The following is a 15333-nucleotide window of genomic DNA, read 5'->3' as shown; positions in this document are numbered from 1 at the left end:
ACTGATTGAATGGTGGTGTGTTGGCATAAGGGTTTTGTAAGTTGTCATAAAAAACTCAGACAGGTTTACTTTACTGTCAAAAACCATTGGAACAGCACAATTTAATTTTTGTGGTGGTTTTCTCATTAAAATAGGGAATGTTTGGCCTTGAGTTATTGTTTATTAATTTATAAATATTCATATGACATTGATGCTGATGTCCAAAGCACATAGATTTCCCCAAGGTTAACACACCCAGTAAGGCTTTTTAAAATGCAAATGCATGTGTGTGTATTTGGTATAATGTGTGACAAACACAATAATAAATAATAACTAATAACTTAAGTTCAGAGATGTTCAGACATAGGCCAAACATTTAGACAACCCAGAATTCACTACAAATGAAAAGCTTCATAATGGTCAGTTGTGTTGTGTTTTGTTGTGTTGTAAATGTTTCACATGATTTTATTTTGTAAAATTTCTTCTAATCAGAGTAGCAACTTTTAAGAATTTTTTTTGTTGTTGGGGATTTTTTTTAACTCACAAGCTAAATTGTCTGGAAAATCATTTTTAGCATTAGTGATCAAATGGATGGTGAAAAGCTCAGAAATGGCCAATAAGTCACACTTACAAACAAATAATGCTGACATATTGATGGACAGATGAATGTACATTGCTCTTGTTCACACAAACAAAACAACCCTACACAGCTAACATAGGCAGAACCTATAAACCTAAAAAACTTGAGAAGTCATTTAGCTTGTCTTGTCACACAGCACACACAACTGAAAATGAGTTTTATACACATACATTAAGACCTGCATATTACTTTCACCTGACACCAATTAACAGCGTCCCAGATAGTGCAGTTAGAAGCCAACACACCATTAGGATTATCTGGACTGAATGAATGGGCTCATTAAGCACAATAAACTAACCACTCTCTAACAACATCATAACTCTGTGTGTGTGTGTGAGCAAGTGCATGCTCGAATGTGTGTTTTTGTCAGTTTAGGAGAGAGACAGAGACAATGAGAGCAGTGTGTGTGTGTGTGTGTGTGTGTGTGTGTATGTGTATTGTGTATATGGCATTTACTCAAGGACAGTGGCATTGTCAGAGTTATGAAAGACATACAAAGAGAACGGATGGAGAGGACTATCATGAAAAAAAAAATCACTCCATTGATGACTGAAGTATTGCTCAGAAATCCAGAATTAAAACCTTGTCTGAGAATATTTTGCTTGAGTGGAGTGTGAAGGCAGAAGGTGCTTATGAAAAACAAAGCATCTTTCCATACCAAAAGGGATAAAGGAGGATCTAGTCATTCAGGATGTTTACACTTCATTATTCAGAGCAATCACACTCAATCTCAGAAGGGCAAAGATTTACTGAACCTTTATCAGAACAAACACAAATTATGTTGTTCACATTTTTCATCAGACACATTTTTCAGCTCGTCATACTTGCATACAGCTTCAGTTTATTATTTCAGCCGATGTATTTGTTGTTGTTTTCTACCTTCAACATCTGGAATACACTTCAAAGGTGTGCATAAGAAGTGACATGTGGCATCAAAGTGACCAAATGAGCGCAAACAAGGAAAGAGAGAAAGAGAAACCTTATGAAATATCACAAAAGATGAGACCCATTTCCAAAGCAGCCAGGTACCTAGAGGGCAGCATGAATATGTTGTGAATGTGATTTGTTTGTTGTTGTTTTCTAGTTGGAAACTGTGAATAATAAATGCGTGTAATGTGTATTCTGGTCCACCACAGTAGAATGGTTCTGAGCTCAACTCCAGCCTGTTTAGGCAACATCGATTGAAATAATAAAAATATGATGATATGAATGATAACATGAAACACTTACCCAGGGCCTGGGTGGCAAATGCTGCCATGGCACTCTGCAGTCGGTCTGGTCTGACTGCCTGAACCAGTAACAGCTGGGGAGAGCAAACAGAAAAAGATAAACTGAGCAGGAAACAAAACAACAGGTATTAAAACTTGATAGACAGAAGGTCTAATGAAGGATGGAAAAATGTTACATATTCGGAAAGTCAGCTTTTAAGAAAAAATGCCTAATTTGGATACATACCAACTGTCAAATTCTCAGAGGCTTTAAGATGTTTATATATATATATATATATATATATATATATATATTAGGGATGCATGATATATCGGCACGATCCCGATGAACGTCATTTTTTAACATATCGGCATCCGGATGAGTAAAATTGGGCCGATATCCACAACCGATGTATATGTTCCTCTAGTTGCTGTTTGTGTTGTCGGGAGAGGAGAAGAGGGGGAGGGAGGAAGGGAGGGGAGGGGATTTGGCATGTGTATTTGTTTTGGACACGCGACAGTGGCAGCACAGGATTGTCGGGATGTTAAACTGAAAGAGGAGAAAAAATGTCAGCGGTGTGGGCGTTTTTCACGGTGTCAAAAAAAGACACTCGAAAAGCAGTATGCAACACCTGCAAAGTCGAGGTAATGCGAGAAGGATGCTGCGTCAAGTCATTCAACACCACAAATTTAATATGTCCTTTTTCCTTTATGTTGATTTTGGAGCGGCGGCGCCTTGCTGTTACATTTCTGCCGCCACGGTATCAGGAAATGGGGCAGACTGTGTCCCGGTTGCCTTTTAAATGATTTAAATGCTGCTAACGTTAAGGTTACTCGACCAGACCAAAAAAATTTGCCAAGGACAGCCCAAAAGCCAGGTCAAATAACCAACAAGGTAATGGAAATGATTAATAAAGATGAATGAGATTGCAAATTACAGTGCAAGTTTGAAAGGTGGCACTTAACAGTCAGGACATGTTTTGGATATTTTGATTTAGCCTTTTTCACAGATTTGAGTTTAATTGGAGTGCACAGAGCTGAAAACATGTTGCCATGAATACTAGCATGTTTGATAAGTGGTAAGGGTTGTTACTTATGGTTTTATGGTAGCCCTGTAACCTTGTTATTTGGAAGTAAAATACGTTCTGAAAATAAAGGAAGGCAATTCAAAAACTCACGTTTACTGATTTTCAGTCTGTACAAAATGTTATCATCTCAGAAACTTTAAAAAAAAAAAAACATATATCGATATCGGTAAATATCGGTTATCTGGCTAACAGGCAAAATTAATATCGGATATCCGTATCCGGCCAAAAATTTTCATATCGGTGCATCAACTAATATAAAAAAAAAATATAAAAAAAAAAAAAAAAAAAAAAAAATCCCTAATATATATATATATTTTTTTTTTTTTTGAGAACACAAAACACAAAGTAAATGAGTAAGTCTTTTGGTTTGATAGTCAAGTGTGCATACTTGACTTTAGTGATGACTGGCTTGGTCATGCTTTGAAATGTGATTAGCTAAATCTTCATTCAATCTCAAACCACATGGAACGAGGGTGTGTGTGTGTGTGTGTGTGTGTAGACTTTTGATATACTCTGTAAATAATGATAAGTTGCGCCATCTGGCTGATGAAATTACTGGTTTTTGATTGAAAGCTGACCTGCTGGAAGGGAGTAATCTTCTTGGCAATGGAGGATGGGATTTCCTGTTCACACTGTGAGCTCTGTGAGAAGGACAGCCAAAGGTCTGAGTCACTCAAACACAAGGACTGGTAGAGGGCTGGGAATGTAGCCTGTAAATGAAGGATGACAAAAGTTAAAAGGGTGAAAAACAGGTCAGAAAATAACATTACACCTACTTTATTATTAAAAACTATTATTTTTTATGTCGACTGTGAAAATGATTGTGTACATCATTAAAGTGTAACCCTTTAGTTCTGCTAGTTCCCTCCCTCTCAGCAAATTTAAAAAATGCATCAGAGACCTGCAAAGGACAGTGACCTTTAGGGGGCGTGGCCTCGCCCCCCAACCGGAGTGACTGACAGACTGACAACAGCAGCAGAGTAGAAACAGCGAGGTAGAAGTCAGAGCTAATGAGCATCTGCTGTCAGACTCTCCATGTCTACACTGGAAACACAGAGTCCGCCAGAGATTCTACAGTCACTAAAAGCACTTTGACAGTTGTTTGTAAAGTTTCTGTGTGGTACCTGTGTTGTAGCTGAGCTAGTGACATACAGTGAGGGCACTGTCAATGTGTGGGATCAAGGTTAACACTGCAGTTCGGTGGTGTTACTACAGTCATCTAAAGCACAAGTCCGAACCCATGTGTCACAATATAAAAATACTAAGTAGAGAGTTAGCAAAAACTAGCCTAAACTGCTGTGAATGATGCATCTCAATCAGTATACATTTAAAAATGAGCGCAGCAGTTTTACAGACTAGCGGAGGTTAGGGGAAGTGGGCTGCCCTCCTCTGATTAGAGGGTGTTAACACTGTTTTTATATAGAAATGTTGTGACGTGGAGTCATCCCAAACTCTATCAATTGTCTTAAAATGTAGGATAATTTAAAAAGGGTGTGTTGAACCATTTTTAACCCACAATATGCAGATTTTCATACATTTGGTAATAATGTAAATTTTAACACCAACATTGATGTGTTTCATCACAGTATAGTAATATCATTCAATTTACTACTCAAAAAAACGTGTTTTACGGTGCAGTACCTCTTTAAGCATTAATGTGCTGTACATTGTATATGCAGTGAATGGCGTAGTAATGTACATATTATAAGTTGAGTGTGTATGTTTGTGTATGTCAGTGTGTATATCATTGCGTTTACTTTAAAAATGGCCACTGCTCCATGCCTCTCCTGATCAATCCAAGAAGGGAACTCCTGCAGAGAGGAGAGGTGTAAGTGAAAGTTGAAACGGTACAGTGTTTTCTCAGAAAAGTTGTTTTCTCATTTTTAGAAGAAAAGTGCTGCACTCTTACCTCTTTCTTAAACATTTCTCCTACAATGGATCCAGTGAAGACATCCCATTCCTGCAGCAAAGAGTAGTGTTAAGATTTGGCAGGTTGAAAGCTGACATTTCTATACTTAATTTGTCACTGAAATCTGTACTGATGAAATCCTAAAGATACTCACACTCTCTTGGAAGAGTTCTGGATACATGCCTTTCACAAAGTGCATAGAAAACATCAACTGGTCAGCCTGAGACAGAGAGAAGGAGGGAGAGAGAGAGACTGATACTCACACAAATGAGTCACATATGAGAACATGCCATTTTGCTCTGCTCAAAACCCAAGTGCATACAAAGAAAGTCATGGTAGAGAACAAAATGTTAGCATCTCTTCCAGTCAGAGGGCAAACACACTCATATTCCCATAGCATGATACGCAGCTCAGCCTGCCTAACTAAAGGGCTTGTAAAGGGTTGCTACACACTGACAAAAAAAAGCCCTGGGGATTTCAAGAACTTTTCTATCATCCCTATATACTCTCTCTCTTTGAGCCTGTCTCTCAGTCTTTCTTGTAAGAGTTTGAGAGAGATAACAGAAACTGCCACTAATCAAGATGCTTATCCCACACCCACCCAGGCAGAAACAGAAAGATAGTGACCGGACACTATACACTGAATATAGCAAAAAGAGGAGGATAAACAGAGAAAGCAATGAGAAAGAATGCAGAAAGCAAATTCACACACACACACACACACACACACATCAAATATATGATGTAAATGATTTTAAAGACAGATAGAAAGATCAACACAAAGACAGATGCATATATAGGAGCTACAATAGTGCAGCACAGCTAACCTGGTTTGCTTGGTTGTAATACTTTGACTATTATGGCATTTTTGCAACAACTAAAAATACCTGACTTGTTAAATTAACTTGTGTGAATAGTGTGAATTTTTTCTCCAATCAACACCACCACAATATTTATTGTACAAAATGAATAACAGACTGTGCACCTAATAACAATCACAATGAAATATAGCCACACTGATACTGTGGTGGTCATGTATATTTAAAAATCTGATATTAATGCAAATTTCATATTATACACTTAACAACTGTCTGGCAGGGGCAGCCAATTTAGAAGTACCGTGCAATTCTGTAATACCTCTCAAAACTGTTGTGTTTTGTGCAGTGGAAATAAGTCAAGTGACTGTGTTAATCTAATCAATTTGGCTATTCACCGTAGCTGCTATCACTGCTACCAGATGTATACATTGTTGCTGAAAAATCAGGTACATGAGGGAGATGGTAGGCAGTCTGAGAAAACCTATTTGCAACCACAATGGCTATAATGATTCAGATGTGCTTACTGAATAGTTACTGGATTAAAGTAAAGAGATTAAACCCCATTAGCCAAAGAGACAGCACGCAAAGGGAAAAAGCATTGAATGATCAAATGAGATGATTTGGACTCCCAGTGCATCCACCACAAAGTGCTTAAACTATGTTCTACAAGCAAGAATACTAGAGTAGTACTTGCTATAGAGCAATTTGTGGACCAAGCCATGTGGGACTGGTACACTAAACCATGTGACACACATTATTCCTATTTCAAGCTGTTGTCACAAAAAACAGTCAGGGTCTACACCTACACCCACAAACTGAGGCACATTGAATATGTACTTTTACCTTCAGGGCAAATGTATAGCGTGCCCAGGATGCGGACTAAAAGACGCTTCCTTTGTCCCACCTCCAGATCACATGAATATTTTTTTTTATAACTCAACAAAACAATTTTTGATCCTCTAAAAAATAAACAGAAAAAACAAACAAAATAGTATTTCTACAATTTCTGCATCTGCTGTCACCTAATATTATACTCTGTACGTTTACCAACAGCTGTAGGACCAGCTTGAGCTGTGGTGAGGCTAAGCTTCAGGCTACATTTGGACTGGAGCTCTTCACTACCATGCCCTCTTTCTGACCCTCTCCACGGTTTGTCTCTTGATCTGATGTCTGGGTGATTTACACCAAGCTGCCAAGTTCAACTCCATCTACTAAAGTGACAGGGCACGCTGTTGAACCAAGAGCCGAGCAATATGATATGACTGATCAAACAAAGAATGGGACAATGTCCTGGTTTCTTGTGTGTATGTGTCTGGGTGTTTTTTTCTCCAAGTGTATGCATATATGTGTCAGAGAGAAATGAAGCAAACAGTGCAATGAGGATAAAAGTCTTTGAGTGTTTGTGTGAACTGATGTCATACTGATGCTCTGACAGGCCAGGAACCTCAGTAGACAGTACAACCTGGAACATGTCACACTTCATCACATCATTTCAACTCAAAATGCTGCATGTACCGGGGAGGTGAAGCCAATTTCTCACACATACACACACAGTTAGCCTCCTGAATGCCTATAACTGCCACCCCACACATGGGCATACAGTACATGAAGAGCTTACCTAACAGGTGTTTGCGCATAGACATTAATTTACATTAAACACACACAGATATACAGTGTTATTATTGGTTGGTTATTGGTATGGTTTCAAGTTGTTATTGTTGCATGTTCTCTATGGATTTTGATAAATGTTTCCAAAAACAGCTTTGCTAAGGTACTATAAATGAATCAGATAAGTGACAAAGCCTACATATTGTTGCATCTGAAGTACTTATTCTATCACAGTAGTTACAACTCTAGGCCATTGCAGGAGTAGAATATATGCACACTGTCTTATTCTGTAATTGAGTGTCATATATCATATACTTTAAGTAAGACCAAACCAGTCCAAAATGATGGGATGAATAAAAAAGATTTCTGCTTGCCTGTTTAGTAAATACACCACTAATAAATCACACATTTATAGTTTAAATACCCAAACCTATCAATTAAGAAAATACTATGAAATATAAGTTAGCAGTACACAGGAAAATCCAGGCAGTATAGTAGGGCCCTATTTCATTTTAATTTCAAATGAAAGCATTCTCACTCAGGACATTTATTTGGAAAAAGTTAATGAGAGGTTTAACAATCAATATTTGATAGAGATTCTTTATCACAGATTTGATGTGTCTAGTCATGCTCAATCAATACCTTATTAAACTGAATCAGTTGTGTCTGTGATGGAATTTAACATAAATAGAGAGTAGTCTAAGTGCCTACCACTGCCATAAAAATACAGATGTTCCAAAAATATGGGGTGGTTTGTTTATACTTTTTCAAAGATGTTTATATCATGATGTTTTCTAATCTTGATTCTCCTCTCCTCTCTCTTCTTTTCTCCCATTATGCTTTCCCCATTTTGTGTCCTCTCTCGCTCATTATCCACCTTTATCTTTTCGTTGGACCCCTTCTCCCACCTCTCTCCTCTCCCCCTTTAAGTTATCTCTTCTGTAGCACAGACAGTGTTGACAGGAGCAGTGATAATATAGTCCAATGTTTTATCTCTGCTAATAACTGCACTGCTGCTGTCTACATGTACATGTGTGTGCCTTTGTGTGTTTTTGTGCAGTTGCTGGGTTGACAGCCTACAGACGTGATCAGCAGTTAATAGCCGCCCTGATTCTGCCTGAAACTGCCATTACCATACAGGCAACCCACACACCCACACACCCACACACACAAAACTCAGAGAAATTACATTTACCATTGACTGCCAGATCGATGCAATGATTGCTCTGTTAGTCAATATTTGACACTTCATTACTGTGTTAGTTGCAGAGGTTTGATTGTATAAGTTTGTAAATCTGATTGTGCATTTGGTCTAAACGATCAATAAGATTACTACTATGCTACTACTTTATATTCCAAAATCACAGACCAATCAACCTTACATTAAGACATAACAAATTGTGATAGTAGTGATGGAGAAAAGGACTGGGGTGTAAAAAAGTCTCTTTTTTTTAGGTGTTCTGTCCGTATTGCAGTTAATTGGGGCTATGGCCAATCAAAGAAAATCTTGGTCGACTGAAATCTAACTATTCTCAATCAATCAACTGGTTTGTGCGAAAAATTTCTAGGTTAACTAAATCGGCATGATTTCCTGCAGTTTGACCATTTCTTTTTCAAACATAGCTATATCGTTACCTTTACGACATGTCAATCAAGTAAATTTACATACATCAGAAACACACAGGCATGCGCACACACCAATGGTACACGCACACATCATGGATTTATAAAGAGAACTGGATAAAGCGTTGTAGGCGGCGCTTGGTTCATTCCTATGAAAACTGCTCAGTGGTGCATGAAGCCAAAAAAGCCACATTACCCAGATAAATACATAGAGACAAGAGATTTTCGCTGGCTGAGCCAGCTAACTTACGGTTTAACCTAACATTAACTAGGGATAAATAATTTAATCTTGCGAATCATCTAGATTGACTGAATGGAACTAATTCTTTCAAGTCATTTTGCAGATGTTGTGATGCTCAAAAAAATGTATCCATGTTTTACAGCCACTTCCCACTTTATTAGTTCGGCCACTATGTCAAATTGGTTAATTAAATCTACATCTTTTGCAGAATCAACTTCAATTTTTACATTTAGACATTTCTTTGGGTCATCATGAGTCATGTTTATGGCCAATTCTTTAACAAGGAACAACAAGGCAGGAATAAAACAACAGTTACGAATCTAACAAAGGTTCCGTGAATTCTAGATAACTGCCAAAGATTGAATGTAGTACTCGGATATGCACTGCATACATGTGCAGCAGGCTGAGACACCAAAGTCACATTTGTGACCTTGGTGTGGCAAGCAACCTGATAAAGTGGCCTGGCACCCAGTAGTCATCAGCTACAAGATTCAGAGTGACAATGGGGTCATCCAGAATTCATTAGTTACATTTGTAACTCTCATTTTATTTCATTCTGGCCATCAGAGACAGTAGGTAATACTTGGATGACCCATACCAGTGAGGTCACAAGGAACCTGCCCTCACCATGTCTCAGTTACAGACCAATAGAGCAGATGAGACTGCTGTCACCACAGGATGAGGGGTGGCCATGTTAACTCTGTAGAAGCAGGCAAAGGTACAGGAAGAAGCTCAAGTACTGCAGCTAGCACAGATATCAGTCATTGGAACACCCTTCAAGGCAGCCCAAAAAGTGTAGACACCCAGGTTGAATGACATTTCACAGGGGGGGACCTGAAGGGCCCCTGAGCCTGTATGCTTGTGATTGGTATTGACAACGCAGTTTGAGAGTCTTTGTTTAGACACGGCACAGTGCTTCCTGTACCCTCGATATTAAATAAATAGCGCATCAGACTTACAGAAGAGATTACACCTGTACGTACTGTCTCAGAGTCCGAACAGGACAAAGTAGGCTGACATTAGGATAGGCGATATCTGCCAAATTGATAGGCTGATTGAAGCCTCTTAGGAATAAACAAGGAGTTGGGCCACATGGTAACCCTAGACCCATCAGAATGAAGCATTAAGCGGACCAATTCGTTTTTTAAAGCAAGGAGAAAGGCAGTCTTATGCACGATGCATCTACAGGTATTACACAGTGTTCATGCCGAAGAATGAAAAAGAACTGTTGGGCATCTTGTTTAAAACACTGCAAAACACACTGATCCTGATTGGCAATGCCAACCCATCAAGCAACATTCCTGACTTGCTCTTACTACCCACTTATCATCTATACAAATCGCAGGAGCAATTTTCAGAGATGGTTAAAACCACAGTTGTTTTGAAGTGTGTGTCTGTGTATTACCTTGAATAGCGACCGGCAGACGTACTCATACACCATATTCTTTAAGCTGGCCTCCAAAGCAGCAATCCTGGCTTCGGTATTCTCTGCTTCCTAAAATGCACATATATACAGCGATTAGCCATAAAACTATGACCACTGACAGGTGAAGTGAATAAGACTGATTGTGTGGTTATCATGGCACCTGTCAGTGGGTGGGATATATTAGGCAGCAGGTAAACATTTTGTCCTCCAAGTTGATGTGTTAAGGCAGGAAAATGGGCAGCGTAAGGATTTGAGGGACTTTGAAAACGGTCAAATTGTGATGGCTAGACGACTGGGTCTAAGCATCTCCAAAATCTGCAGCTCTTATGGGGTGTTCCCGGCCTGCAGTGGTCAGTACCTATCAAAAGTGGTTCAAGGAAATAAAAGCAGTGAACCAGCGACAGGGTCATGGGCGGCCAAGGCTAACAAATGTACGTGGGGAGTGAAGGCTGGCCTGTGTGGTCCGATCCAACAGCCATAACATTATGACCACCTGGGAACCCTGGTGGTCATAATGTTATGGCTGTTCTGTGTACATACCCACATGCACACAAACAGAAAGAGAAAAGTAAAACAGAAGAGTGAGAGGCATAAGGAATAGGTATGAGGGATTTTTGTTGGTGCTTTATGTGTTTGTGATTCCCGCTAAATATATGGTGTGTGTGTGAGCAGCGATGAAATAAAAAAGTTAGCAGTGGCATTTTTAACTTGAAAGCAACAGGCAAAAAGACACGTTTAACCTGCATATTTTTTCTTCTCTTTGGCACGCTTTCATTCTTTTCTCTCTGACATACAAATTACCACAGTGAGAGATCAGGCGTCAGGTTTTTGGTGTTCCCCTTAAAGTTATTTTAGGATAGGGTGGGACAGCAGTAAAACTGTCAGAGACTGTATGTTCTGTATGGAATAGAAACATCCCTTAGGGTGAGATAGGAAGAGGAAGAAAATCCAAAAGCAATAGGGAAACGGAAGAATTAGAACATGAGAATCAGACACATAAAGAACATGCCATAAAACTGGAGGGAAATGGTGATGAAAAGAGGAATTCCAGATGGATTTCTCTCTTTCTGTCGCATATTCCCAGTTCAGCATATCTGTCCTTCTGTTTCTCCTGCATGAATCACTGTTTGAGGTTTTCTAAAAGCATTTATTTCATGTAAACACCTGTGTTTGGTGAGAGAAAGTTAGCACTTTGTGTATACAGTGCATGAGCACAGACATTGTGCATGTCTGCTGACATGTTTGTTTGTGTGTATGTGTGTGAGCAGATAAGAGTACTGTTCAGTGTATTATGTCAGATATGAGAGGTTAAAATTCCCTCTTCCAGATCTCGTGAACCATCTGCAACTCATGGCAAATTAAACTTGCTCATTCAATACAACAAACAACCAAAAGATACAAAGGGAGAGAGAGTCCAGGAGTATTCTGATCACACTCACTGAATGTGTCCACAAGCCTACCTACACACACACGTAACAGTGGTGACCAGCTGCTGCCTGGTGACATTCTTGGATGACAGCACTGGCTCTAACAACCCACATAGGATTTGGGGAATTAGTGTTCAATCTCTCAACTCAATGTCTGTGTGCCTGAGTGTGTGTGTGTGTGCTCTGGTGATCAGACAGTGTTTAAGGCTCAGATGGAGAACAGCAGTGCAATAGACAGTCCATGATGCTTTCCAGCTGCACAGGTCAGACTGAGATAAACAAAAATACATACAAAAATAAGCTTAAATAAGCAGAGCTGACCTCAACTGATATGACATCATGTAAAATAATCTAAATAAAGTAAATTTAATTAAGCTCAGGTTATCAAAAATAACTGCCCCTCAACTAACAACACATCTGTTGCAATGTGCCCTCAAAAATGCATTGATGTTTGTACCAATTGTAGAAAAACTTTTACTTCTACAACTGACACAAACATTGTTGACTGATGATACTATATATTTTTATGTCTATAACTTGGGGAAGTAAAATAAATGAATAATTCAGATGTTCTGCTGTTCCTCTATACTTAATAGTTTGTTTTTTCTCTCAAAGTAACACATGACCTAATTCCAACCTAAAGCACACAGCCTTTTATGGGAAATATTTTTGGAAGTACATTACACGAGTGCACAGGGTCCAAAATGAACTCTTTTGCTAATTTGCTAATGTCAGGTAAACTGAGAAAATGTACAATGCAAAAATATTATTTACCAGCCATAAAAGTGCATCATATATTATTTTAGTAAAAATAATGATGACCCCAATTCATTTCTCTCAAAATTTCAGATTTTAGGAGAGGAGCATTGCTATATTAGACAAATTCATGGAAAATGCAAAGGAGAACTGGGTTTCACAGTTAACCAAACCAATCAGCACCTTACACTACTGTGGAACCAGATTAAATATGGTCTCACCCAGGCTTTACTGTGTGTGGGTGTGTGACGTCAAGTTGTGTTACCTTCTTGCCCAAGGCTGGCAAACTATAATGTGTGTACAGGAAAATCGACTTTTTAGTGGGCACATTAGTATTTTTGTTCCATTGAATGGTTTCATAATTTTCTCTATTCGAATAAAGGTGTTATATTGATGTTGGTTTCAGTTCAAGGGCATATTATTTGGAATAATTTGGCAAGAAAAACATGTCGACTGCTGTGTTGGATGAAAATGTAAGTGCTATAGGTTTTGTGTGGCATCCAGTCACCTTCTTGGCCAGAAGAGCCCTTTGAAAGAGGCGCAGGAAAGAAGCAAGGCTGAAGCGGTACATGTTGTTGATCTTTGACAGGTCGGTGATGACAAAATACATCTTGCTGGCACTCTCTGCAAGAGGCAGGTAGGCATCCCGCTCCTAAATTAAAAACAAGGACAAAAAGAAAAAGAGAGAATGAAAACGCAACACAGAAAATACAACTGATGGATGGATGGATGGTAGGGAAAGGGATTTATATGGGCATGGATAAGCAGAAAGGTAAAATAGAAAATGTTTACTTCAATCAAGATGCAAGGAGAGAGGAGGAGGAATGAAGATAGACAGCATGAGGTGTGATAAGACAGGGAATGTAAGAAAAAAAACAGGAAGGTGCACATGAGAAAGATAGAAACAAGAGAAATAAATAAATAAAAAACAACTGAGAAAAAAGTACAAAAACAGTTCTGGTGTAACACTGCACCCTAGAGGATGATTATGTAATGCATCTACAATAGCTCCTTGCTTGCTCTGTGCAATCCAATGTTTGTAGCAGTTTCTGCAGTGACTGGCTGTGAGTTTGTTTATCTGTAGAATCACTCAAATGGCTTGAAATGTTTGTGCCCAAATACTAGATAATATGGTATCATTGTTGATAATAGCCTAAACTTATCAATTTCAACAAAAGTACTGAATATACGATGATGCTTTGTTTCAGAAATAACACTAGAGTACAAAAGTGGAGTCATCTCACAATTGCAGAGAGGGAATAAATGTCACTACACAACCAACACATCAGTCTCTGTCGTTATGTGTTTTTATCTGTTTCGTTATCTGTGTTTTTTTGTCATGTTCCTCCATCTAACATAGTCTCTCTCTCTCTCTCTCTCTCTCTCAGTTCAAGTCAATACAATTCAATATGCTTTATTATTAGTGACAAAGACAATATTCTCTCTCTCCTTCATCAGTGAGGTAGAAGAGTACAGCAGTTGTTGTCTAGGGAAATACCTAACTAAACCAACTGCTTCCAAGTGTGCTGGTGGTAAAACTGAATTAGAAATGCCATCAGGACACAGCTTGAATAAATTGGTTGAATGTAAAAGGGCTTGTGTATATGTATACTCCGCAAATTTTCACAAATTAACTCGTTAACTAGAATATGACATAGACATATGCCATGTCTACCTAGCCTGTTTTATTCAGAATAGTTTTAATCATCAAAAAGCCTTCACAAAATCTGAAAACAGCTGTTGCAAAAAGTAGAACATATGTCCTATTTAACTACTCGTATCAAGTAACTAGGCTTTTGTAGGATTTGTCTGTCACTGATTACAGAAAGTTATAGCATCTTGAGTCATAACAGTAAGCTTGTAAGGCATTAAGAGGGGAGATTACCACACAAACATGACAAACACAGCTTTTGAAAATTCATTAAACCACTTAAAGAGTGGTACAGTGAGGCAGAAAACATTCTCGTTGCATTTTTTCAGATTTTTTTCAGATTTTGTGTTTTTTGTTTGCATGTGTGTTTGTGTCTAAAGTACAATACCTGGTCCAGGGATGCCTGCAGCCTGTGCGATTCCAGTAGTGACTCCTGGATGAGGGCACTGCTGGCCTTGGTCTGGTTCAGGCTGTCTATCAGCTCCCTGTTCTCCAGAATATTACCCTGAGCTGTAGCCAGAGTCTGACACAGGAAAAAGACAGACAAGTACAAACAAACGATATGGCAAGGATTAGACAGAAGAGAGGAGAGAAGAGGGGTGGGGGAGATACACAAGAAGCAAGAGAGAGTATGTTGTCATGTACCTGTCAATTTGCTGAAATCTGATAAAAGTTGCAGGAGCAAGAGTTGTCGTTTTAGAATAACCTGATAAGGGGCTTTTTTTTTTTAAAGCTTTCATTGTGTGCCATGACTCTCCCACTTCATCCTGTGGAATCTATTCTCTGAAACGGACTGATAAAATGTATTCAAATAAATTCAAATAAAATAGATGAGAAAGCATTGGAGCATGGAAATGTCAAGTCGAATATGCTCCTACAATTCTAGAATAATTACATGTCTAGTACCACTGAAGCACTGACATCCTGCTCTTGGCACTATTTATATGTGTGTGTGTGTG

General features: G+C 38.7%; 1 protein-coding gene across 1 annotated transcript in view; it reads right to left on the bottom strand.

Moving 5' to 3' along the window:
• LOC118341759 (cytoplasmic dynein 2 heavy chain 1) overlaps nucleotides 1-15333 on the bottom strand; it is a gene marked incomplete in the record, with an annotated part of 105682 nt that overhangs the window by 38391 nt on the left and 51958 nt on the right. Inside the window, 8 exon segments of the mRNA XM_035680126.1 lie at nucleotides 1850-1922; nucleotides 3494-3625; nucleotides 4673-4726; nucleotides 4825-4875; nucleotides 4979-5044; nucleotides 10520-10609; nucleotides 13232-13375; nucleotides 14763-14897. Coding sequence (XP_035536019.1) covers nucleotides 1850-1922; nucleotides 3494-3625; nucleotides 4673-4726; nucleotides 4825-4875; nucleotides 4979-5044; nucleotides 10520-10609; nucleotides 13232-13375; nucleotides 14763-14897 — 745 coding nt within the window.

This window comes from Morone saxatilis, unplaced genomic scaffold (assembly GCF_004916995.1).
Source record: "Morone saxatilis isolate NCDOM2014 unplaced genomic scaffold, NCSU_SB_2.0 Contig8, whole genome shotgun sequence".
In the NCBI taxonomy this organism is placed as follows: domain Eukaryota; kingdom Metazoa; phylum Chordata; class Actinopteri; family Moronidae; genus Morone; species Morone saxatilis.
This window is presented reverse-complemented; position numbering and strand designations above follow the sequence as displayed.